Raw genomic sequence first — 27744 nt, 5'->3', positions numbered from 1 at the left:
ACACAATATATATGTATGTATATGTAAAACATTTATGTATATACATGTGCATGTATAATACATGTATGTCTATGTAAATAAATATGTGTGTACATGTATGTATATGTGTATATATATATATATATATAATATGTGTATATACATAATATATATATATATGATATATTATATATATATATATGTGCATATACATAACATATGTACATGTGTGTATGTATATATGAATATATTCATCTTTATATAGTGTGCGTATATATAAATAAATATATATGTCAGTATGTACTTGTATACATTTACATATACAATATATATGCATATGCACACGTAAATCAATATATACATATCTATGAACATGTACATACTGTATGTATATACTTTATATACATACAGTATATAAATGTATACTGTATATATAGTATATAGTAGGGGGGCGGTATAGCTCGGTTGGTAGAGTGGCCGTGCCAGTATTGGGGGTTGCAGGTTCGATTCCCGCATCCACCATCCTAGTCACTGTCGTTGTGTCCTTGGGCAAGACACTTTACCCACCTGCTCTCAGTGCCACCCACACTGGTTTAAATGTAACTTAAATATTGGGTTTCACTCTGTAAAGCGCTTTGAGTCACTAGAGAAAAGCGCTATGTAAATATAATTCACTTCACTTCAACACTATATAATGTGTATGCATATATATGTGTATGTATGTGTGTGTGTGTATATATATATATGAATATATCTTTGTCTATTCATGTGTATATATAAATATATGTGTCTGTATGAACATGTTTATACTGTATGTATATACTGTATGTAATGTGTATGCATACAGTATATATGTGTATGTATTTTTGTGTGTGTGTGTGTGTGTGTATATATATATGAATATATCCCTGTCTATACATGAGTATATATAAATAAATATATATGTATGTATGTATGTACATGTACATATACAATATATTTATGTATATGTAAATAAATATACATGTATTATTTACAAACCCTGTTTCCATATGAGTTAGGAAATTGTGTTAGATGTAAATATAAACGGAATACAATGATTTGCAAATCATTTTCAACCCGTATTCTGTTGAATATGCTACTAAGACAACATATTTGATGTTCAAACTGATAAAAAAAATTTTTTTGCAAATAATCATTAACTTTAGAATTTGATGCCAACAACACGTGACAAAGAAGTTGGGAAAAGTGGCAATAAATACTGATAAAGTTCAGAAATTCTCATCAAACACTTATTTGGAACATCCCCCAGGTGTGCAGGCTAATTGGGAACAGTTGGGTGCCATGATTGGGTATAAGAGCAGCTTCCATGAAATGCTAAGTAATTCACAAACAAGGATGGGGCGAGGGTCACCAATTCGTCAAACAGTTTTAGAACAACATTTCTCAACGAGCTATTGCAAGGAATTAAGGGATTTTACCATCTACGGTTCGTAAAATCATCAAAAGCTTCAGAGAATCTGGGGAAATCACTGCACGTAAGCGATGACATTACGGACCGTTGATCCCTCAGGCGGTACTGCATCAAAAACCGACATCAGTGTGTAAAGGATATCACCACATGGGCTCAGGAACACTTCATAAAACCACTGTCAGTAATTACAGTTGGTCGTTACATCTGTAAGTGCAAGTCAAAACTCTACTATGCAAAGCCAAACCCATTTATCAACAACACCAAGGAACCCCACTGGCTTTGCTGGGCCCGAGCTCATCTAATATGGACTGATGCAAAGTGGAAAAGTGTTCTGTGGTCTGACGAGTCCACATTTCAAATTATATTTGGAAACAGGACGTGGTGTCCTCCGGAACAAAGAGGAAATTAACCATCCGCATTGTTATAGGCGCGATAGTTCAAAAGCCAGCATCTGTGATGGTATGGGGGTGTATTAGTCCCCAAGGCATGGGTAACTTACACATCTGTGAAGGCACCATTAATGCTAAATGGTTCATACAGGTTTTGGAGCAACATATGTTGTCATCCAAGCAACGTTATCATGGACGCCCCTGCGTATTTCAGCAAGACAATGCCAAGCCACGTGTTACAACAGCGTGGCTTCGTGGTAAAAGAGAGCGGGTACTTTCTTGGCCCGTCTGCAATCCAGACCTGTCTCCCATCGAAAATGTGTGGCACATTATGAAACGTAAAATACGGCAGCCGAGAACCCGAACTGTTGAACGACGAAGCTCTCCATGAAACAAGAATGGGAAATAATTCCACTTTCAAAGCTTCAACAATTAGTTTCCTCAGTTTATTGAGTTTTCTTAAAAGAAATGATTTGCAAATCCTTTTCAACCCATATTCAGTTGAATGCACTACAAAGACAACATATTTGATGTTCAAACTCATAAACTTTATTTCTTTTTTTTCAAATAATAATTAAGTTAGAATTCCATGGCTGTAACACGTGCCAAAGTAGTTGGGAAAGGGCATGTTCACCACTGTGTTACAACTTAATTATTATTTGAAAAAAAAGAAATAAAGTTTATGAGTTTGAACATCAAATATGTTGTCTTTGTAGTGCATTCAACTGAATATGGGTTGAAAAGGATTTGCAAATCATTGTATTCCGTTTATATTTATATCTAAATGATAAATGGGTTGTACTTATATAGCGCTTTTCTACCTTCAAGGTACTCAAAGCGCTTTGACACTACTTCCACATTTACCCATTCACACACACATTCACACACTGATGGAGGGAGCTGCCATGCAAGGCGCCAACCAGCACCCATCAGGAGAAAGGGTGAAGTGTCTTGCTCAGGACACAACGGACGTGACGAGGTTGGTACTAGGTGGGAATTGAACCAGGGACGCTCGGGTTTGCGCACGGCCACTCTCCCACTGCGCCATGCCGTCCCTAACACATCTAACACAATTTCCCAACTCATATGGAAACGGGGTTTGTATGTATGTATGTATGTACATGTATATATATTTATACACATTTATGTACATATACAATATATATGTATGTGTATGCAAAAAAATATGTGTAAGTATGCACATGTACATACACAGTATATGTATGTGTATGTAAGTAGCTATATATGTATATATATATATATATATATATATATTATGTATGCATTTATATAATATGTGTACATATACAGTATTTGTGTATGTGTACAGTATAAATATATATGTATATATATATATATATATATATATATATATACAGTATATACACACACATATATATGTATGTATGTATATATATATATATATGTGTGTATGTATATGGATTTATTCATGTGCATATATGTATCGTGTGTGTGTGTGTGTATATATATATATTTATATATACAGTATATACATACATACTGTGTGCGTGCGTGCGTGTGTATACACTGTTGCAGCATTATGCTCTCTTTCCTTTAGGCTTCCAATTTTTCGAGGCCAGCGCCAAAGACAATGTCAACGTGAAGCAGGTTTTCGACAAGTTGGTGGACGTCATCTGCGAGAATTTGAGCGAGAACGTCAACAGCGATGCTTCTCCCTCGGCCAATCACAAGGGAGCTGGTCTGAAGGACACGCCCCGCAGTATCCCGGGAGGCTGTGCATGCTGATAATTAACGGGGGCAGTTCACTCACACACACACACACACACACACACACACACACACACACACACACACACACACACACACACACACACACACACACACACACACACACACAATACTAACGCTTGTGTACACACACACACACACACACACACACACAGAATACTAACGCTTGTGTACCTATGCTTCCTCCATTTGAAATGTGACTGTTACACTAGTTTGCCAAAGAGCTGCTTTGAGAACATGTGCCTTTGACCTTTCCTCCTCTTGTTACATTCCCTGTCTATGTGGTAGCAGGCAAACAAACGGACAAAACCTGAGCGTGTGTATTTACCTGTGCAATGCTCCCGCCTTGTGGCTGCTTTTAGAAAGTGCGTCACTGTGACCGTCGCCATCTGACGTCACTAGGAGGAAACAACCAACTCCTCAAACAAAAATGCAAGGTATCTGGGGGCTTTTACACGTTTCAGGAAGTTCGTATTGTTTATGGAATGTTTTTTTTTTTTTTTCTTTTTAAATCAATAAATAGTTAATGGTGACTGCCACGTTAATTATTGCCTTTGGAAAAAAACTTGTGAGCGCTTTGCAGCATGTCCTTTTTGAAATAAATGACGTAATATATGATACAAAGTTTATTGACTTTTATTACGACATGTTATAGACTTATCGGTTTTGATTATCTACAAAGCCAAGCAGGACAAAAAGTATTTTAGGTTTTTGATTTTCCTTTTAATTACTTTTGTATTACCTTCTCTCATTTTTTGCTGTTAATTGGTTCCGGACATGACCGCAATAAATTAATTTATGTGAAATGGGAATCATCATTAAAAATCATATATTTTCATAGCTTCAGCTTTAAAAAAAACAGTTTCCTACCTTCTAAATTAATTTTCAACCAAATTAGAACCCTCTACACATGAAGTGTTGCTGCACAATACTAAACAACATGTTCTTACTGGTTTTGTCTCATCTCATGGCCATTACTACTGTAGTATCGATATTGTAAGCAATGCTATTTGTGTATGCTAGAAAATGCTTAATTCAGGAGGAAAATGTAGAATATGACTAAAAAAAACAAAATTTGCATTATGGTGACTGAACTTCAGTCCAAAAAAATATCAAACATGTAATATTTTTTGAGCCTTTTAAAAGCCTTTTGATCAGATAATGTCAGAGATCTGATTTATTAAAATTACTTACATCATTTGATCAAAAAGCCTTCACAGGGTTCAAATTAAAAACACATGTCAGGTATTTTTGTTTTGGACTGAAATTAATTTGAGCAAAAAGTGAATCTAAGATTTTATATTTTACTTTTATGTCCTGTTTGGCGGTATAGTTGTGAAACAATTTAACAAAAACCTTAGGAAAAAGTATGTTTAATGAAACATACAGTAACAAAATGACAGCTTAAATACAGCAAAAATATACTGACATTTGAAAAAAGTCTAAGGGGGTCTCATTTTGTTTATTACTTTTGTCCTAAAACAGTAATTCTCAAACTGTGGTACTGGTGGTCCGCCAAAGAATCCCTTAATTAAATATTCAAACACGGTGTTACTGTTCAAACTGCGTGCAATGTTACAGTGGCCATAATTATTAAATATACTTGTTAAGTAAAACCTCTGCCTTTTTTAATGAATATTTAATATTTTAATCCAATGTATTTTAATATTGGTCATTATGGTGGTACTTGGAGATCCAAGTGTTTTCTGAAGAGCTACTTAAAGTGTCTTAAAGCAATTGAGGCAAAATGGCATGTATTACTTGGTTAAGACCAGCAGGGGTGCCGTTGATTTAGTTGCCATCAGCAAAGGTCAACATTCACACTTACACATACTGTATTGTACAGTGGTGTTGAATCGGTTTCTTGGCAGGTTTATTCTGAGATACAAAACCAAATTTGAAAAACTAAAAATATTCAATTAACATTTATATTTTTGGTCTAATAAAATAAAAGTTGGAGCTTAAGTTCAGATTTTTCTACTAACAAAAATGTAAATATAAAAAAAGCATTTATATACACAGATTTTTTTAATTGTGTTTATTCAACTACTGTATCTTAAGTTTCCTCATTGACAACATTTAAACAAATTCTTAGTTTGCAAAAATGTAAACAAATAAATGTGTGTATTTGAATCTATAAAAGACACATTTATTTCTAACAGTTGGTCCTATTATTACTAGATGTTATAGTATTTAAAGTTATTTATTCACTTTGTCTTGATGCAAAATGGCATGCACTACCTTTCTGCAAGCAGCAGGGGGGCTATTGATTTAATTTCAATAAGCGAATTTCAACATTCACACTTAAACATTTACAAATTTTAAAAAGTATTAAACATACTGCTCCGTAGTATGTAGTGCGTCTGCCTCACAATACGAAGCTCCTGGGCTCGATCCTGCCCTCGGGATCTATCTGTGTGGAGTTTGCATGTTCTCCACGTAACTGTGTGGGTTCTCTCCAGGTACTCCGGCATCCTTCCACTTCCAAAGACATGCACCTGGGGACTCTCACGGCTGTGTTGGATCCACTATGGAATGAACTTTCACAGTTTTATGTTAGACTTGCTCGACATCCATTTCTTTCGGTCCCCTAAAGGGGGGGTTGCCCACATATGTGGTCCTCGCCAAGGTTCTCATAGTCATCGTTGTCACCGACGTCCCACTGGGTGTGAGTTTTCCTTGCCCTTATGTGGGCCTACCATTGATGTCGTTGTGGTTTGTGCAGCCCTTTGAGACACTAGTGATTTAGGGATATATAAGTAAACATTGATTGATTGATTGATAGGTTGATTGGCAACACTAAAATTGGCCCTAGTGTGTGAATGTGAGTGTGAATGTTGTCCGTCTATCTGTGTTGGCCCTGTGATGAGTTGGCGACTTGTCCAGGGTGTACCCCGCCTTCCGCCCGATTGCATCTGAGATGGGCGCCAGCACCCCCCGCAACCCCCAAAGGGATAAGCGGTAGAAAATGGATTGATGGATGGATTAAACTTACTTTTAACAAACAATATCAAAATTGCAACCCAAGTTCCGTTGTCTCTACGAAGAAAAATGTATATGAACATTTTTTATTTTAAAGAACAAATCCTAATTTTCCTCACTGGTAATTAGCAAAATTTACACAAATTCTTAGTCGGCAATAATATAAAAAGAAAAAATATATATTTTTAGTTTCTATTTCTATACCTACAAACTAATTTGATTGGATTTTGCTTTGATTTTGGCCAATTTATTGTTGTTATTGCGTTGAATAGATCTTCTGGAAAATAATGTCTGTCTTTTTTCTAAGAAGGAGCCCGTGGAAATACTTGTGCCTTCTGGAAAGAAACAGACAATTATTGAGATTAAAATCATCTCCTTCCATATTATCGGGTACTCAGCTAAGTTCATTTTTAGGGTTCACAACAAGTCTGTTATGAGGCCGATCATCCAGTATGACCTTTTTTTCTATTTATTTGAAGTCTTTTTTTTTGTTGTCGTAAACGTGTTTGTTGATGCTGTATTGGACACTTTTGAGCCCAACTTTACTCAATTTCAAACTATTTTTGATCATCAGCTATTTATTGGCTTTCTATGTGAAATTACTTACAGGTAAGAAATCATTGATCCTGTTTCTATTTTAAGCCTGCATCAGCTGCATAAACCCATTTGATTGGTCATAAAGTTGGTCTTGAATGGACTTTGATCCCCAGGGGGGAAAAAAAAGTCAGTGACGTGCAGGCCACGAAGTCCCCTTTTTGTCCCTATCTGCGTAATATGGGTGTGTTTTTTGTGAAACCGAGGAGAAGATAAAGGAACGCACAGAAGGCTTTTTGTCGCACACACTCCTGATTGATCAACTGACTTCTCCGCAAACACAGGTAGGAACTCCATTTCATCAGTTTGACACCAGTTGGAGTTAACACAAAATTGTTCTGCTAGTTGCCGGGCAGAACTCCAGCTAATTTATCTTGATGTTCTCTATGAACATGAATTGGTCAATCAATAGAAATAACTAAGTAAAGGTCTTGATGTAATACATTTGTTATATTTTCATAATTCCCAGAAAAAAGAAAGAGCTGTTCTAGCAGACACAAGGCATTAAAACAACATTGAGAACTTGTTGAATTAGGTCCGGACGTTGAGCAACTCAAACCTAACGTTGGAACAACAGGCTTTTTGACAATGTTTAAACAATGTTGGGTTCTGACGTTGATTTGACCATTGAATTTTGGTCGTTTCCCAACCAATATTCTCCAACACAAATACAACGTTGAAACAACATGCTTTCTGACAATGTTTATTCAATATCAGAGGTTGTGACGTTGATTTGACCATTGAAATTTGGTAATTTTCCAAACAAAAACGTGGATCCAATGTTAGACAACATTTACAATTACATCCATCCATCCATCTTCCTCCGCTTATACGAGGTCGGGTCACGGGGGCAGCAGCCTAAGCAGGGAAGCCCAGACTTCCCTCTCCTCAGCCACTTCGTCCAGCTCTTCCCTGGGGATCCGGAGGCGTTCCCAGGCCAGCCGGGAGACATAGTCTTCCCAATGTGTCCTGGGTCTTCCCCATGGCCTCCTACTGGTTGGACATGCCCTAAACACCTCCCTAGGGAGGCGTTCGGGTGGCATCCTGACCAGATGCCCGAGCCAACTCATGTGGCTCCTCTCGATGTGGAGGAGCAGCGGCTTTACTTTGAGCTCCTCTCGGATGGCAGAGCTTCTCATTCGGCGGAGGAAACTCATTTCAGCCGCTTGTACCGGTGATCTTATCCCTTCGGTCATGACCCAGAGCTCATGACCATTGGTGAGGATGGGAACGTAGATCGACCGGTAAATTGAGAGCTTTGCCTTCCGGCTCAGCTCCTTCTTCACCACAACCGATCCGCCTGTCGATCTCACGATCCACTCTTCCCTCACTCATGAACAAGACTCCAAGGTACTTGAACTCCTCCATTCACAAATACAACTATTTTTCAATGTTGTTTCAAAGTCAGTTTAAGAAAAAACATACAAGTTTGGACACACCTTCTCATTCAATGTGTTTTCTTTATTTTTATGACTATTTATTTACATTGTATTGTCACTGAAGGCATCAAAACTATGAATGTGGAGTTATGTACTTAACAAAAAAAGGTGAAGTAACTCAAAGCATGTTTTCTATTCTATCCATCCATTTTCTACCAATTGGGGTAGCGGTGGGTGCTGAATCCTATCTCAGCTGCATTCGGTACACCCTGGACAAGTCGCCACCTCATCGCAGGGCCAACACAGATAGACAGACAACATTCACACTCACATTCACACACCAGGGCCAATTTTAGTGTTGCCATTCAACCTATCCCCAGGTGTATGTCTTTGGAGGTGGGAGGAAGCCAGAGTGCTATTCGAGTTTCTTCAAAATAGCCACCCTTTGCTCCGAATACTGATTTGCACACTCTTGGCATTCTCATGATGAGCTTCAAGCACAGTGAAAACCATTTCAGCACCTCTTGAAGCTTATCGAAAGAATAGCAAGAGTGTGCAAAACGGTAATCATAGTCTTGATGCCTTCAGTGGCAATCCACAATGTAAATATTAATGAAAATAAAGAAAAACTCATTGAATGAGAAGGTGTGTCCAAACTTTTGGCCTGTACTATACTCAACGTTGTATCAATGTCTTGTGCCTACTAGGGTCCACTAAGCTTGTTTTCCAAATATACAGTACATTTTGATATTGGTGTTTTTGATCAAACAGACAACTTGAGTGCTAGTAAAAGAGAAGAAAAGAGCACTATAATACTGTTTAATATACCACAACCTATCATAGCAGTGCCTGTTTGTTGTGGAAGTACTCTATGCCCCCGAGTGTCCTGTAAGTAGTACTGCATAGTAAAAGAATAACATCACAGCAATTTGATTAAACAATAAGTAATTGAGTTCATCGCTTTGACTTTATGTGCCACCAGCTGACCTTTGACCTTCCTGGTTAAGAAAGTATTTTCAAACATAAGTGTTTGTATTGTTGTAATATAATAACTTTTCTAAGAACATTTCAAATTATTACCTGTAACATTACAACTTTTTTCGTATGTTAAAGTTGAACTGCACTTATTTTTGGAATTTTACCGCTCATTTACAATCCTTATAACAGTGGTTCTCAAACAGGGGCCACGCGTACCCCTTGGAGTACTTGAAGGTATGCCAAGGGGTAGGTGAGATTTTTTTTAAATATTCTAAAAATAGCAACAATTCAAAAATCATTTTTAAATATATTTATTGAAGAATACTTCAACAACATATGAATATAAGTTCATAAACTGTGAAAAGAAATAAAACAATGCAATAGTCAGTGTTGACAGCTAGATTTTTTTGTGGACATGTTCCATAAATATTGGTGTTAAAGATTTCTTTTTTTGTGAAGAAATGTTTAGAATTAAGTTCATGACTCCAGATGGATCTCCATTACAATCCCCAAAGAGGGCACTTTAAGTTGATGATTACTTCTATGTGTAGAAATATTTATTTATAACTGAATCACTTGTTTATTTTTCAAGAAGTTTTTAGTTATTTTTATATATTTTTTACCAAATAGTTCAAGAAAGACCACTACAAATTAGCAAAATTTTGCACTGTTATACAATTTAATAAACCAGAAACTGATGACATAGTGATGTATTTTACTTCTTTATCTATTTTTTCAACCCAAAAATATTTGCTCTGATTAGGGGGTACTTGAATTAAAAAAAATGTTCACAGGGGGTACATCACTGAAAAAAGGTTGAGAACCACTGCCTTATAAGACAATAACGCTCATGTTTTTCTTTTTTTTTTTGAATGCATTTTAAGTCATAAAATACAGCAACACAGCTAATGGGAGTACTGTAATGCGTCCATTACGCCCTCCAGAAAACATCCGATAAGCGCCAACAATACTCTATTTAAATCTTGGACCTGAATATTAACCATATATTAGCGATTATTATAAGCGCTAACACATACTAACTATTTACTGTATAGTGGCACCAATCACAGAGAGCTAACTAGCTATATTGACATATTGAGCCATGGAGATCCTGGGCGTTTCTGAGCCGGTGAAAGTTAATTGTACCCTATAAACCATGTCTCTCACCTGAATAGGATGTGACCATAAAAAGAGAAGTTGGTCAACTTTAACAATCAACTTAATAATCCTCATAAAAGGTTAAAAAGGTGGCAAAGACACGAAAACTGGCTCTTTTGCGGCACTTTTTTTTAACCCTTCGTGAGGGATAGGATTAATTCTTCATCTAAACGGAAAGCTATAAATATCCCATTAGTCGGCATCCAAGTGAGAGCAAACATTGAACAGGAAGTGATTGTTTTATTATATTCCTAATTCGTATTTCTTGTTTAGCACTTAGCAATACTACTACTTACTAGCTCTGCTAATCACTCAGTTTCTAAAACTTGTGGATCTTCCTTATATTCAGGCTCAAAAAGATAAGGTTCTGAATCGTCATTTGTCTCAAAAGAGCTGTCGATGTCTCTCTTGATGTCTGCCATGAGTAGTAGCATTGTTGTTGTTTGAGGAAAAAAGAAACGTGACGCATCTATGAAATTATGAGCTGCTATTTGCTTAAAATGAGCAAAATATGTAGCTATTACATGTTATTAATAATGTGCCTGTTACTACATTACATATAAACTTACAGCGTGTATACAAAACGTTGATGGAGGCTTTTGGACGTTTCTAGAGCGCTTTATAGGCGAAATAGAGCGACTCTCCTTGGCTCCATTTTGACTTTTGCTGACAATTATTCATGAGTTAGAATGCATTAAAAAAATGAAATATATCTTTACATTTGTGAATGATGGACACAATCTCCCCCCAAAGAGTGCAGTTCCTGTTTAAATTGTAATATTACCACGTTCATCTTGTAACTTTACACTTTTTCTTTTTTTTCTTTTACCATTATGATTTTTTTTCTAATTATTTACAAAGTTTTTTTCAAAAAAGCAAAAATAATTACTGTATGTAACATTATGAATATCTTTCTTTACTGTGATATCATCTATATAAGTCGTAACATAATTTTTGTATTATTGTTTCTTGTAATGTAAAGAATTGGTTCTTGTTAAAATTACAGGGTTTTTTTTCTCTCGCAACAATACAACTTAAAATTAGACATTTTCTCTTCAAAATAATACTACTTTTTTTCTAATATAAACTTTCTTGGAATATTATCTTTATTTAGTGTAACATTCTTTTTTTCTAGTAATACTACAGTTTTGGTCTTGTAACTTTATGGCTATTTTTTTGCAATACTGCAACTATGATATTATATAACATAGGAAAAATATAACTTTTTTTTCTACAATAAAAAATGCTTTTTATTATTTTTTACCTAAACAATATTTTTCTCTCAATTTAGGAAAGGTATGACAATTTATTTTTACTGAGTTTTCTTATAATAAATCCTTATTTTCTGTAAATATTTTTTTTCAATTGTATTTTTTGAATTTTAATTACTTTTATTGTAATACCATCCGCATTTCTTTTAATATTGTATTTTTAAAAAATTTACTTAAAAAAATATTTTACCATGACTTTTTTTTTTTTCTTTAAGAAAAAAAAAATAAATCCTTTCTTTTGGACATTTTTATTACATATGTTTTTTGTAATAGTATGTATGTTTCTTGTAATGTTATATTTTAAAACGTACATTACCAAACCTATTTTACTGAAACAACTTCTTGTAATTCATATACAGTGGGACAAAAAAGTATTTAGTCAGCCACCGATTGTGCAAATTCTCCCACTTAAGTTGAGTTTATACCAAAATGGATACATGGATGATACAGCAGTGGATTGGGAGAATGTCATGCGGTGGATGAAACCAAAATACAACTTTTTGATATAAACTCAACTCGTCGTGTTTGAAGGAAGAAGATCACTGAGTTGCATCCCAAGAACACCATACCTACTGTGAAGCATGGGGGTGGAAACATCATGCTTTGGGGCTGTTTTTCTGCTAAGGGGACAGGACGATTGATCCGTGTTAAGGAAAGAATGAATGGGGCCATGTATCGTGAGATTTCGGGCCAAAACCTCTTTTTATCAGTTTGAGCTTTGAATGGTTGACCAAATACTTATTTTCCAACATAATTTACAAATAAATTATTTAAAATTCCTACAATGTGAATTCCTGGATTTTTTTTTTCACATTCTGTCTCTCACAGTTGAAGTGTACCTATGATGAAAATTACAGACCTCTGTCATCATTTTAAGTGGAAGAACTTGCACAATCGGTGGCTGACTAAATACTTTTTTGCCCCACTGCATACCTTACAACAAATGCCCAAAAAATATAAATTTCTTGTAATATTAATATCAAGTTTCTAGTAATTACCATATTACTTAAAGTAATACAGCTCTATAATTTTCTGGAATACCTACAACTTCTTCCTCAACCGTTTGAGTTTTTGCTCATTTGTTACTATTTTATTGTAGTTCAATGTGGTCCTAATACACTTTAAAACTGCTATAAATACATGAAAAATAATCTAATTACATTACATTTCCCTGTTGTGCTACCTCCGAAAGAAATCCGGCGATGACGGCAACATGCAATTAACTTCATTTTATAGTGCCTTGTCAACAAATTTGCCAACTAGGTGGCCGATGCCAGTCAGAGCTGCAATAAGGAAGGTAAAAAGTTACTGTAATCGTAAAAGGCTAGCAAATGTGTGTTATGTCGGGAACATGGTGTGATTTGTCTTTTATTACCTCCACTCTGCTACCTGCAGCGTGACTCAACCATGTCTTTGCTTCTGCGTCATTAATGAGCCGCTATCAGAGGTCGATTGGATAAGTGGCGCCACATAAACGCAGCTCCAATCTCTTTTATCTGAATTTTACAAGAGAGTGGAAAATATTTCTTTAGCGTCTTAATTATTAATCAAATCACGGGTTAATATTTCAGGATTGCGTAATAAAGAGTGGAGGTTGAACGCTTACTTCATCATGCTCTACCTGAAACTTGTACTTATATAGTGTCTATTTGAAATGCTATTTACATTTTTCCGGAAACTTGCAAAAGTTGTCAAAGTGAAAGATGAGGCTCCCTTTACGACTACTGTGACAAGTTAATGTCTAACTAAAGCAAATGAAGTTGCCTCATGTTATACATACTACCGCCTCCTTCCTGTTGGACTGACAATGCCATTTTCTTTTTTGTTGTTGACAGTATTAGAAACAGACGCCAAGATGTGCTGCGCAGGATTCCTCAAACTGATGATGTTCATCTTCAACGGCACCATTTGCGTAAGTTATGGCATCAATACGTGTTTGTATGTATATACTGTAACATTAGGGACACTCGCACAATCGAATACAAGTCATATATTAAATTGGGGATTTACAAAGACGATACTGTCCAAAGACGATAAACCCAAGATGCAGAGATGACAGGCTTGGAAAATGAAAATATGGTTTTAATCTTCAAAAAAAAAAAAAAAAAGGCAAGGAAAACACAAACCAGAAACCATGAAACAGTGGTCGGGATCCAGGGACTAGCTCTCAGCTTCCAAAAAAAAGGCAGTCCACAGCATACAGCAAACAATACTCCAGCACTCACTGGAGGGCAAGGCAGGTTTAAATAATGCCTCTGATAAGTGCTCAGGCAGCATGTGAGCGGGTGAACACTAATCGGAAGCGGGTGGAAATGATAAGTAACCATGGTAACTAAAACAAACAATGGTGCACAAAAAACAGGAACCAAAGGAGTCTTAGATTGAAAATAAAAAACATAATCCAGACCACAGATCATGACAGATACATTGATGGTGTTAAGAAAAGTGAGTAGGGGTCCCATTGTCTAATTTACATAATTGGTCATGGCGCACGTTCCTGTGATTATCAAGGAGGCTTCACGTAAAGTGAGTTCAAGAAAAAAAACTGGAAAAAGTCCACAAACGAATTCCAAGACTTGGTCAGCATGCGCATTGTTGAGCTTGTCGTGACCCCAGGGTGCAGAGATAGACGGTGACGTGCGGGTAAAAGAGTTTGATGAAACTGGTATTATCAATCAATGTCAATGTTTATTTATATAGCCCTAAATCACAAATGTCTCAAAGGACTGTACAAACCACTATGACTACGACATCCTCGGAAGAACCCACATAAGGGCAAGGAAAACTCACACCCAGTGGGACGCCAGTGACAATGATGACTATGAGAAACCTTGGAGAGGACCTCAAATGTGGGCAACCCCCCCCCTCTAGGGGACCGAAAGCAATGGATGTTGAGCGGGTCTAACATGATACTGTGAAAGTTCAATCCATAGTTGCTCCAACACAGCCGCGAGAGTTCAGTTCAAAGCGGATCCAAGACAGCAGCGAGAGTCCCGTCCAGAGGAAACCATCCCAAGATGTCCCCAACCGATACACAGGCGAGCGGTCCATCCTGGGTCCCGACGAGCGATCCACCCTTATAATGAAAGGTAGCAAACAGCCAGTTACAAGACAAAAAGTGACACAATACAATCATTTAGCGGTGGTAAGGAGCAACAGGTGAACCTAAATAGAATTGATTAACCAATAGAAAACAGGTGCGCTAGTGGGAAACTAAGCAGAGAGTGAAGGTGCAGCAAAACAAAGAGTCCTACAGGAAATACAATAAAAACAAGAGCGCCACGACAAAAAATGGTCCCAAACACTTAAAAACTAAGAAGGAAGTCCAAACTGTCATGTGGTATCATGACAATAACAACAATAAGGTACCAGGAGAGTGGAAAAACAAGTTGCCGCTATTTTGAAGCTATCCGATTAATTACACCAAAACACTTCCAAAGTTTGCGGGTAAATTGATATGATCAAAATAGAATCGATCGCACGGAGATTCCCGAGCCATTTTAAGAGTTGATGAGCAAGCCAGTCACTTGATCTGTGACATTGAGTTAGGAACCACAGATCCCTTCCCCATTAACAACAATACAACAGATCCAAGATGGCGGCGCCCGGACGGGCTGCGTCCTCGCGGAGCTGCTGCTAAAGATGAAACATTTGGCAGAAATACCGGACAATTCCACAGACTTTATGGCTGGCTCACATCGTGGTCACTCCGTGATCACGTACGACCGCCAGACACTTCTGGATGTGGACATATCGGGCCGTTTTGGACTGATAGACGCGTGCGTGCTAAACATGCTAACTAGCATGGGAATACGTCGGCGGCTACATCCAGCGGCCTGTGAAGCAGGGGAGTCTAGTAGCAGCGGGGGCCGTCTACAGAGCAGACGCCAGCGGTGTGATCGGAAACGCGGATGTCGAGCGGGGCTAAAAACAAAGCAGAAGGCTAATCCCCACAGAACACCACTTCCCTCCATCCTGCAGCCAGATTTAAATGGAAAATGCGAGACTACTGGTCTGGGTAAGGAGTCTGTTAAATTAGAACAAGTTTTTTCTGCTTTGAGTGTTTCAGAGTTGGACATGTGTGTTACTGAGGTGGCTAACTATGATGCGTGCAGTTTATCAAAGCAACAAACAAACAATCGGAAAATGCCCGTTACTGAGGTGGCTAACCATGATGCGTGCAGTTTATCAAAGCAACAAACAAACAATCGGAAAATTCCTGTCGTATCAATTCCTAGATATGGTCGTAACTATACTAAATGCACTGGGCATAATAAACACAACATTATTAATATTGCTACTACGGATAATTTGATCAAAAACTCCCTAAAACAGCCCACTACCTATAATATAGTTTTTTTAAACATAAGATCATTGTCTCCCAAAACGTTATTAGTTAATGATATTATCAGAGACAACAATCTTAACGTCATCGGTCTCAGCGAAACCTGGCTTAAACCAAACGACTTTTTTGCGCTAAATGAGGCATGTCCTCCTAACTTTACACATGCGCATATTGCCCGTCCGCTTAAAAGGGGTGGGGGGGTCGCACTAATATACAACGAAAACTTTAACCTTAGTCCTAACATAAATAATAAATATAAATCGTTTGAGGTGCTTACTATGAAGTCTGTCACACCGCTGCCTCTACACCTGGCTGTTATCTACCGCCCCCCAGGGCCCTATTCGGACTTTATCAATGAATTCTCAGAGTTCGTTGCTGATCTAGTGACACACGCCGATAATATAATCATAATGGGGGACTTTAATGTCCATATGAATACCCCATCGGACCCACCGTGCATAGCGCTCCAGACTGTAATTGATAGCTGTGGTCTCACACAAATAATAAATGAACCCACGCATCGCAACGGTAATACGATAGACCTAGTGCTTGTCAGGGGTATCACCGTCTCCAAAGTTACGATAGTCCCGTATACTAAAAGTATTGTCCGATCATTACCTTATAAAATTCGAGGTTCAGACGCATGTTCGTCAAACTAATAATAATAATAACTGCTATAGCAGCCGCAACATTAATACGGCCACAACGACAACTCTTGCTGACCTACTGCCCTCGGTTATGGCACCATTCCCAAAGTATGTGGGCTCTATTGATAACCTCACTAACAACTTTAACGACACCCTGCGCGAAACCATTGATAACATAGCACCGCTAAAGTTAAAAAAGGCTCCAAAAAAGCGCACCCCGTGGTTTACAGAAGAAACTAGAGCTCAGAAATTATTATGTAGAAAGCTGGAACGCAAATGGCGCACGACTAAACTAGAGGTGCACCATCAAGCATGGAGTGATGGTTTAATAACTTATAAACGCATGCTTACCTTAGCTAAAGCTAAATATTACTCAAATCTCATCCACCGTAATAAAAACGATCCTAAATTTTTGTTTAGTACGGTAGCATCGCTAACCCAACAAGGGACCCCTTCCAGTAGCTCAACCCACTCAGCTGATGACTTTATGCAATTCTTTAGTAAGAAAATTGAAGTCATTAGAAAGGAGATTAAAGACAATGCGTCCCAGCTACAACGGGTTCTATTAACACTGATACGATGGTATATACGGCGGATACTGCCCTCCAAAATAGTTTCTCTCGTTTTGAGGAAATAACATTAGAGGAATTGTTACAACGTGTAAATGGAATAAAACAGACAACATGCTTACTTGACCCTCTTCCTGGGAAACTGATCAAGGAGCTCTTTGTATTATTAGGTCCATCAGTGCTAAATATTATAAACTTATCACTCTCCTCGGGCACTGTTCCCCTAGCATTCAAAAAAGCGGTTATTCATCCTCTTCTTAAAAGACCTAACCTCGATCCTGACCTCATGGTAAACTACCGACCGGTGTCTCACCTTCCCTTTATTTCAAAAATCCTTGAAAAAATTGTTGCGGAGCAGTTAAATGAACACTTAGCGTCTAACAATCTATGTGAAACCTTTCAATCCGGTTTCAGATCAAATCACTCCACGGAGACAGCCCTCGCAAAAATGACTAATGATCTATTGCTAACGATGGATTCTGATGCGTCATCTATGTTGCTGCTCCTCGATCTTAGCGCTGCTTTCGATACCGTCGATCATAATATTTTATTAGAACGTATCAAAACACGAATTGGTATGTCCGTCTTAGCCCTGTCTTGGATTAACTCTTATCTTACTGATAGGATGCAGTGTGTCTCCCATAACAATGTGACCTCGGACTACGTTAAGGTAACGTGTGGAGTTCCCCAGGGTTCGGTCCTTGGCCCTGCACTCTTCAGCATCTACATGCTGCCGCTAGGTGACATTATACGCAAATACGGTGTTAGCTTTCACTGTTATGCTGATGACACCCAACTCTACATGCCCCTAAAGCTGACCAACACGCCGGATTGTAGTCAGCTGGAGGCGTGTCTTAATGAAATTAAACAATGGATGTCCGCTAACTTTTTGCAACTTAATGCCAAAAAAACGGAAATGCTGATTATCGGTCCTGCTAGACACCGAACTCTATTTAATAATACAACTCTAACATTTGACAACCAAACAATTAAACAAGGCGACACGGTAAAGAATCTGGGTATTATCTTCGACCCAACTCTCTCCTTTGAGGCACACATTAAAAGCGTTACTAAAACGGCCTTCTTTCATCTCCGTAATATCGCTAAAATTCGCTCCATTCTGTCCACTAAAGACGCTGAGATCATTATCCATGCGTTTGTTACGTCTCGCCTCGACTACTGTAACGTATTATTTTCGGGTCTCCCCATGTCTAGCATTAAAAGATTACAGTTGGTACAAAATGCGGCTGCTAGACTTTTGACAAGAACAAGAAAGTTTGATCACATTACGCCTGTACTGGCTCACCTGCACTGGCTTCCTGTGCACTTAAGATGTGACTTTAAGGTTTTACTACTTACGTATAAAATACTACACGGTCTAGCTCCATCCTGTCTTGCCGATTGTATTGTACCATATGTCCCGGCAAGAAATCTGCGTTCAAAGGACTCCGGCTTGTTAGTGATTCCCAAAGCCCAAAAAAAGTCTGCGGGCTATAGAGCGTTTTCCGTTCGGGCTCCAGTACTCTGGAATGCCCTCCCGGTAACAGTTCGAGATGCCACCTCAGTAGAAGCATTTAAGTCTCACCTTAAAACTCATTTGTATACTCTAGCCTTTAAATAGACTCCCTTTTTAGACCAGTTGATCTGCTGTTTCTTTTCTTTTTCTTCTATGTCCCACTCTCCCCTGTGGAGGGGGTCCGGTCCGATCCGGTGGCCATGTACTGCTTGCCTGTGTATTGGCTGGGGACATCTCTGCGCTGCTGATCCGCCTCCGCTTGGGATGGTTTCCTGCTGGCTCCGCTGTGAACGGGAGCCAGCCAGGCTGGCTCTGCTGTGAACGGGACTCTCGCTGCTGTGTTGGATCCGCTTTGGACTGGACTCTCGCGACTATGTTGGATCCATTGTGGATTGAATTTTCACAGTATCATGTTAGACCCGCTCGACATCCATTGCTTTCCTCCTCTCTAAGGTTCTCATAGTCATTATTGTCACCGACGTCCCACTGGGTCATTATTGTCACCGATGTCCCACTGGGTGTGAGTTTTCCTTGCCATTATGTGGGCCTACCGAGGATGTCGTGGTGGTTTGTGCAGCCCTTTGAGACACTAGTGATTTAGGGCTATATAAGTAAACATTGATTGATTGATTGATTGATAGTCAAGCAAACTTTGAGAGCCAATAATGATTACTTTAGGAAAATGATGACCTAGAACCTTATATTTTTGAGCCCGAACACAAGGAGGATGAGCAATAAATTTTAGAAGCCGAGGGCTGAACGGACGCAGTTTCATTGAAACATTATAGCGTCAGCAGCATTGCTCTGTGCTAAACATATAAACTAACCATAATAAAACAAACACTTAGTGTACAAACAGAAGGGACACTTACATGGATGAAGATTCAGTCGCAATTTTCACAAAGGGTTCAAAAAGTTGTCTGTCGATCCATGGCCACATATGTCTAGTACCAGGTGAGAGATGCATGAATTATAATCTAGAGCAGGGGTCGGCAACCCGCGGCTCTGGAGCCGCATGCGGCTCTTTAGCGCCGTCCTAGTGGCTCTCTGGAGCTTTTTCAAAAATATATGAAAAATGGAAATGATGAGGGGAAAAATTAAAACTATTTTTTGTTTTAATATAGTTTCTGTAGGAGGACAAACATGACACAAAGCTCCCTATTTGCTATAAAGCACATTGTTTATATTAAACATGCTTCACTGATTCGAGTATTTGGCCAGCGCCCTTTTGTCCAACTAATTTTGGCGGTCCTTGAACTCACCCTAGTTTGTTTACTTTCTCCGACTTTCTAAGACGTTATGCCACTTATTTTTCCGTCTCATTTCGTCCACCACTCTTATAATGTTGTGCATGAATAAACACAGATGAGTTTTGTTGACGTTATTGACTCGTGTGGAATACTAATCAGACGTATTTGGTCACTGCATGACTGCAAGCTAATCGATGCTAACATGCTATTTAGGCTAGCTATATGTACACATTGCATCACTATGCCTCATTTGTAGCTATATTTGAGCTCATTTGGTTTCCTTTAAGTCCTCACAATTCAATTTACATCTCATGACACACTATCTGTAAGTAATATGGCTTTTAATTTTTGGCGGCTCCAGACAGATTTGTTTTTGTCTTTTTGGTTCAATATGGCTCTTTCAACATTTTGGGTAGCCGACCCCTGATCTAGAGTTTACTCTCAGCAAGTTTCAGATGAGGCAGAAGCAGCCGCCTTTCTACGTGTCAACGATAGCATCTTAAGATAGCATTAGCTCACTGATATCAATGAGCCGCTAAAATAGTCCATCTGCGTTAGCGCTTATAATAACAATGTTACTCATATTTGGTTACTTTTCAGGTCACGTCATGTACATGGAGAATTGTTGGCTCTTTCTGGATGTTCTTAGAGATGGTTTTATGAGCGCAGTAGAGGTCCCTCAACTTGTTGGCTATTTATTTCTGATTTAGAATGCATAAAGAAAGCCAAGCATATGTGTTCTTGTCTTAAATAAGGATTGTGAATGATAAACAGCACATCTCCTTCCGATTGTTGCTTATTTCCAGTACGACTGATCTAATAACATGGTCAGAGTGCAGCAGTGTTACCACAGTAGCATAAAATCTGCGCACATTGCCGAATGTATTCGGAGTGGAATATTCAAAATGGCCAACTACATTTGTAGCATTTTGGGATGTTTAGAAGCTATTAGCACACACTTTGCCGATTGTAAATACAACTGGCATTAATGGATACAAAGGAACACAATTAAGCCTGAAGTCAACTTGTTTTTACACTCTACTGGTCACTTTGTAGCTGTCAAACGATGACATTTTTTAATCGCCATTATACATGTTTAAAGGCCTTCCCAAAATGAGATTTTCTTATTTAAAAGGGGATATCAGGTCCATTCTATGTGTCATACTTGATCATTTTGCGATATTGCCATATTTTTGCTGAAAGGATTTGGTAGAGAACATCGACGATAAAGTTCGCAACTTTTGGTCGCTAATAAAAAAGCCTTGCCTGTACCGGAAGTAGCAGACGATGTGCGCGTGACGTCACGGGTTGTAGGGCTCCTCACATTGTTTATAATCATAGCCACCAGCAGCAGGAGCAATTCGGACCGAGAAAGCGACGATTTCCCCATTAATTTGAGCGAGGATGAAAGATTTGTGGATGAGGAAAGTTAGAGTGAAGCACTAAAAAAAAAAGAAAGAAAAGGCGAAGGCTCCAGGCGACGGCAGTGTGAGCGATTCAGATGTTATTAGACACATTTACTAGGAGAATTCTGGAAAATCCCTTATCTGCTTATTGTATTAATAGTGTTTTAGTGAGATTATAAAGTCATACCTGAAAGTCGGAGGGCTGCGGTGAACGCCAGTGTCTCTGAGAGAAGCCAAGATCACAGCTGCCTTTTTGACAGCTGCAGGAGGAGGTCGCATAATCCGCTGAAGTCTCCGGTAAGAGCCGACTTAATATCACAATTGGTTGACATGTGGTAGAGAAACATGTTCGCTTGACCGCTCTGTTAAAGCTTCACAACAAACAAAGAAACACCGGCTGTGTTTTGGTGGCTAAAGGCATCTTCAATCCACTGCTTTCCACCAACAGCATTGTTCTTTATAGTCTCCATTATTAATTAAACAAATTGCAAAAGATTCAGCAACACAGATGTCCAAAATACTGTGTAATTATACGATGAAAAGAGACGACTTTTAACCGTGAGTGGCGCTGGGCTGAAATGTCCGCTCCAACCAATAACGTCACAAGCACGCCTCAACATAAGCATCATCAGTCCGCGACGTTTTCAACAGGATACCTCGCGGGAAATTTAAAATTGCAATTTACTAAACTAAACCGGCCGTATTGGCATGTGTTGTAATGTTAAGATTTCATCATTGATATATAAACTATCAGACTGTGTGGCCGGTAGTAGTGGGTTTCAGTAGGCCTTTAATTGTGTTTTGTTTTGCATGAACAATGACAGTCAAGGGATCATATACAAAGGACTGAAGACGGGTTGATAATCAGATTAATATTGGTTAATCCACATCAAAACGCGAAATTTGACAGCCCTAAAGAATGTATGAATATAATAGCAACACTGCAAAAATAAAACTCATCAGGTTCGTGTCATTCCGATAATGATACTCGCATTTATTTCTGGATTGATCCGTCCACCCTTTATGTTGATTGAACAGGCCTGATCCACGAAAGCTTTGCGCGTATTAAAATATGTGATAACTTGAAATATGTGATAACTTGAAACGCTAAGATGATTTTTCTAAGTTGGTGTGCAGAGGAATGTGTTTCTTAAATGAGCAAAATAGCACTTGCAATCCATTTAGCGTTTCTGTCTGTCTGTCATAATACTGAGCAAATGTAACCATTTAAAGGCCTACTGAAATGAGATTTTCTTATTTAAACAGGGATAGCAGGTCCATTCTGTGTGTCATACTTGATCATTTCGCGATATTGCCATATTTTTGCTGAAAGGATTTAGTAGAGAACATCGACGATAAAGTTCGCAATTTTTGGTCGCTCATAGAAAAGCCTTGCCTGTACCGGAAGTATGTGCACGTGACGTCACGAGTTGCAGGGTTCCACAAATATTCACATTGTTTTTAATAGGAGCCACCAGCAGTAAGAGCAATTCAGACCGAGAAAGCGACAGATTCCCCATTAATTTGAGCGAGGATGAAAGATTTGTGAATTAAGATATTGACAGTGAAGGAATAGAAAAAAAAAAAAAGCGACGGCTCCGGGCGACGGCAGTGTGAGCGTTTCAGATGTAATTAGACACATTTACTAGGATAATTCTGGAAGATCCATTATCTGCTTATTGTTTTAATAGTGTTTTAGTGAGATTTTAAAGATTGTAAAGACATACCTCGAGGTCGGATGGCTGCGGTGAACACAAAGTGTCTCAGAGAGAAGCCGAGGAGCCAAGCTCACAGCTGCCTTTTAAACAGCTGCTGCAGGACGACGAATAATCCAATGATTTCTCCGGTAAGATATATATCACAATTTCCCCATCCAAAAACATGCTGGTTGACGTAGAGAAAATATGGTCGCTTGACCGCTCCGCTTCACAACAAACAAAGAAACATCGGCTGTGTCTCGGTGCTAAAGACAGCTGCAATACACCGTTTTTTACCAACAGCATTGTTTTTTATAGTCTCCATTATTAAAAATACAAATTGCAAAAGATTCAGCAACACAGATGTCCAAAATACTGTGTAATTATGCGGTTAAAGCAGAGGACTTTTAGCTGCGAGTGGTGCAGCTGCTAATATTTCCTGACAGTCCGTGACGTCACGCGTACGCGTCATCATTCCGTGACGTTTTCAACAAGAAACTCGCGGGAAATTTAAAATTGCAATTTAGTAAACTAAAAAGGCCGTGCTGGCATGTGTTGCAATGTTAATATTTCATCATTGATATATAAACTATCAGACTGCGTGGTCGGTAGTAGTGGGTTTCAGTAGGCCTTTAACGCTCTCATTGTGATTTATCAAACATGAAACTGTTTTGTGACCGCCGTTTTATGTCCATATTTAGCTGGTTTAAAATGTACCAGTATGAAAAAAACAGCACAGTTACGCAGAAACGGATGTTTTTGTAGTAAAATTCAACTAGTTTCTAAAAATTTAAATGTTTACTTTGAACATCATGCTAACAGTTTGCTAGTTCTCTGTCTTTTTGGTTCATCCGGGCATGTCGTCTTTCAGTTAGCAGGTGCTGCCATCCTGGGCGTGGGCATTTGGGTGAAGGTGGACAGCAATTCCCTGATGGGAATACTGGATAGCGTGGAGGACATTCCCCCAGAGATATCCGAGGTCGCAAACGTCGCCTACCTGCTCATCGCGGTGGGGTCCGTGTTGCTGGTCATCGGCTTCCTGGGCTGTTGCGGCGCCGTGAAGGAAAGCAGGTGCATGCTTCTGACGGTGAGTATTCACGCCTTTTCGCCTGCTTTCGCACAGTCTTTGAGCAAACTCGTACAATAGAAGTTTTTATTCTGAAACAACCTGCGATGAGGTGGCGACTTGTCCAGGGTGTACGCCGCCTTCCGTCCGATTGTAGCTGAGATAGGCACCAGCGCCCCCCGCGACCCCAAAGGGAATAAGCGGTAGAAAATGGATGGATGGATGGATGGATTCTAAAACAAGAAAAAATGTTGAAGGGAAAACATTAAAAATTTAATGAGTTAAAATTGGTCATAATGCGTAAATGTGAGTGTGAATGTTGTCTGTTGATCTGTGTTGGCCCTGTGATGAGGTGGCGACTTGTCCAGGGTCTACGCCACCTTCTGCCCCAATGCGGCTGAGATAGGCTCCAGCACCCCCCCGTGAACCCAATAGGGACAAGCGGTAGAAAATTAATGGATGGATAGAGTTAAAATGTTAATGTTGTTCTAATAGCTAATGTTTCGCTTTCTGGAGACTTGAGTATTGACTGATACTGCTATTGATCCGATACATAGTGTGGAATGTTAGAAAACACTTGATGAAGTAAAGTAAATGAAGTGAATTATATTTATATAGCGCTTTTCTCTAGTGACTCAAAGCGCTTTACATAGTGAAACCCAATATCTATGTTACATTTAAACCAGTGTGGGTTGCACTGGGAGCAGTTGGGAAATGTGTCTTGCTCAAGGACACAACGGCAGTGACTAGGATGGCGGAAGCGGGACTCGAACCTGCAACCCTCAAGTTGCTGGCACGGCCACTCTACCAACCGAGCTATGCCGTGAAATCAGTTAAACAGAGAACAATTATAGGCATGATGAAAACCAACCTTTTTATTATTAACTGTCTAAAATGGACGTATGCTGTCTTTAAGCTGAAGTGGAGTGGTCATTGTGTTTGGCGACACAATGATGTCGTAGCGGGGAGGGGGTGTATATTGTAGCGGTCAGGAAGAGTTAGTGCTGCAAGGAGTTCTGGGTATTTGTTCTGTTGTGTTTATGGTGTGTTTATGGTGTGTTACGGTGCGGATGTTCCCCCAAAATGTGTTTGTCAATTTTGTTTGGTGGGGGTTCACAGTGTGGCGCATATTTGTAACAGTGTTAAAGTTGTTTATACGGCCACCCTCAGTGGGACCTGTATGGCTGTTGATCAAGTATGCCTTGCATTTACTGACATGTTTGTAGAAGCTATGTATATAATACGTGACTTGGCCGGCAAGCTGTTTGTGAGGAGGAAAAACGGACTTGACGTACGGCTAAACGCAGTGCCTTTAAGGCACACCCCCAATATTGTTGTCCTGGTGGAATTTGGGAGAATGGTTGCACCGGGAGATTTTCGGGAGGGGCACTGAAATTCGAGAGTGTCCCAGGAAATCGGTGAATGCGGTGTTACAGCGGCACTGCCGCTGTATAACACCGGCGGGCCAGCTCTAATGGTAATTTGATATTGCCTCAAGGGCCAAATGAGATTACACGGCGGGCCAAATTTGGCCCGCGGGCCAGAGTTTGACACCTGTGAATTAAGGACACAGTATTATGTATGTCGAGCTTCTGTGCTATTGTGTGCCTAGCTGTTGTGTAGCTGCTAGCTCCTAGTCGCTTAAAACCCAATTAGGGAATATATAGAGTTTGTTAGTTAACTGGCTGTCCAGTTTTGCACAAGTAAACACAAAGAAGGACTGATTTTAGATTTGAGATTCATACAATCTTTTATGATCATGTAATCTTACTTGTTGTTTTGGACACCCGTGCTATTATATAACTATAATGATAACAACCTTTGACAGCTATAACACTAATACCTGTTTGCATAACCTAGGCTGACCATATTCTGAAATCCCCAAAAGAGGAAGATTTGCCAATGATACGCTAACTTGCTTTATAAATAATATATTTATTTAAATAAAGCATTTTTTTCTCCTCTGTTGACAGCAGTGTTGGCGCTAGGAATTTTCAAAATGGGGTCCCACAGTAAATTTTTGGGGTCCTACTTTTTTGTAAGCGTTTTGAAAACAAATGTATGCATTATCCTGTTTTAGCTCACATTTTATATTGTGTTTTGGAAAAAGGTTGTCATAAACGATACTTCATTCATCAAAAGAAAGTAATAAAAAAAGAAAACAAATTTGTATACTTATGTAAATGTATTCAGTTATAAACTTTCATTTACTTTCTTCTTTACTTCATTACCGCTGCTGGTAGTTTTTTCTATGTTTTTATATAATAAGTTGTAGGTGTATTTATTTCAGTATAAAAGTGTAAAAAGTGTTTTGCTTCGGTCATGAAATGATGATAATGGTGTGCCAGGGCATACACACATTTTATATTTAACGCTTAAATCTCTGAAGTTTACATCAACTTCAGATCTATCCCTCATTTCAAAATGTTTTAGATTTTTTTATGTTGTTTTTTTGTTTGCTTTCCGCCCTTTTTTGTCGAACAAAACTATGTTTTCTACGGCAAACACACAAAATATGCAAAATATTCCATCCAAAATATTTTTCAAAGTGGGATATTTGATGTGACGTAATCGGATCCCTAAATAGGTCAATCATTCATAATGACATTGATTAGGATTCAATATTATGTTTTGAGCAATGACAGTTTGAAAGAAAAAAAAAAACAGCTTTGTTTTATTAGTCAACATAGCGATTTTTTCTAAATTACATTTCACCTTTAAGCTTTTTTATTTCACTTTTGTTATGTTTTTGTTTATTTTAATAGTATATTTAAAATGTGTTGTTCGCCTTTAAAACATTAGCTGTAGGCCGCAAATGGCACACTTTTGAAACCCCTGCTATACATAATAAAACATTTAATCTGATAAATATATCGATAAAAAGCAGAGCCTGGCGACACATGCGCGTTTATTATAACTCTCTCGCTCTCTCTGTCTCTGCCCCTCCCTCACAAATGCCTCTTGCATGCGCACACCTTCACAATTTGTTTTGTTTTTAACCCCTTCTTAACCCTGAACGTACATTGAAAACACACGCAACCCTAACTCAAAATGGCGGACATTAGAGGCATTTAAGAAACTCCGCCCGGACAGCCCAGCAAAAGAGGACATGTCCGGGGAAAAGATGACGTATGGTCAGTCTAGCATAACCGATTAGCATATGTGTTGACCTGTTTAACACATGTAACATATCAAAAGGGACAAGAACACCACTTGCTATCTTATGCTACCATTAGTGGTTTAACAGAAAATATATAACTAATAATAATGAATAACATTTGTTGGTTGGTTTGAG

The 27744-nt window shown here is 38.6% G+C and overlaps 3 protein-coding genes across 4 annotated transcripts in view; all 3 read left to right on the top strand.

Moving 5' to 3' along the window:
• The window catches only part of LOC133558949 (ras-related protein Rab-3D-like), a 33329-nt gene extending 29628 nt beyond the window's left edge, over nucleotides 1-3701 (top strand). For both annotated transcript variants that reach the window (XM_061910152.1, XM_061910160.1), the window contains exon 5: nucleotides 3401-3701. In XM_061910152.1, the coding sequence (XP_061766136.1) occupies nucleotides 3401-3588 (188 nt within the window). In that variant the 3' untranslated portion in view covers nucleotides 3589-3701. The remainder of the gene's footprint in view (nucleotides 1-3400) is intronic.
• A 3612-nt stretch (nucleotides 3702-7313) lies between these two features.
• The window catches only part of tspan34a (tetraspanin 34a), a 27922-nt gene continuing 7491 nt past the window's right edge, over nucleotides 7314-27744 (top strand). Inside the window, exons 1-3 of the mRNA XM_061910142.1 lie at nucleotides 7314-7451; nucleotides 13789-13865; nucleotides 24255-24470. Coding sequence (XP_061766126.1) covers nucleotides 13809-13865; nucleotides 24255-24470 — 273 coding nt within the window. The 5' untranslated portion in view covers nucleotides 7314-7451; nucleotides 13789-13808. The remainder of the gene's footprint in view (nucleotides 7452-13788; nucleotides 13866-24254; nucleotides 24471-27744) is intronic.
• Nucleotides 13873-17058, top strand: LOC133558938 (uncharacterized). Its single transcript, XM_061910136.1, has one exon. It carries the CDS (start codon nucleotides 15596-15598, stop codon nucleotides 16955-16957), a length of 1362 nt encoding a protein of 453 aa, XP_061766120.1. The 5' UTR covers nucleotides 13873-15595; the 3' UTR covers nucleotides 16958-17058.

Source organism: Nerophis ophidion, linkage group LG01 (genome assembly GCF_033978795.1).
Source record: "Nerophis ophidion isolate RoL-2023_Sa linkage group LG01, RoL_Noph_v1.0, whole genome shotgun sequence".
Classification (NCBI taxonomy): Eukaryota; Metazoa; Chordata; class Actinopteri; order Syngnathiformes; family Syngnathidae; genus Nerophis; species Nerophis ophidion.
The sequence above is the reverse complement of the archived record's forward strand: the minus strand, read 5'-3'. Positions and strand labels throughout refer to the sequence as shown.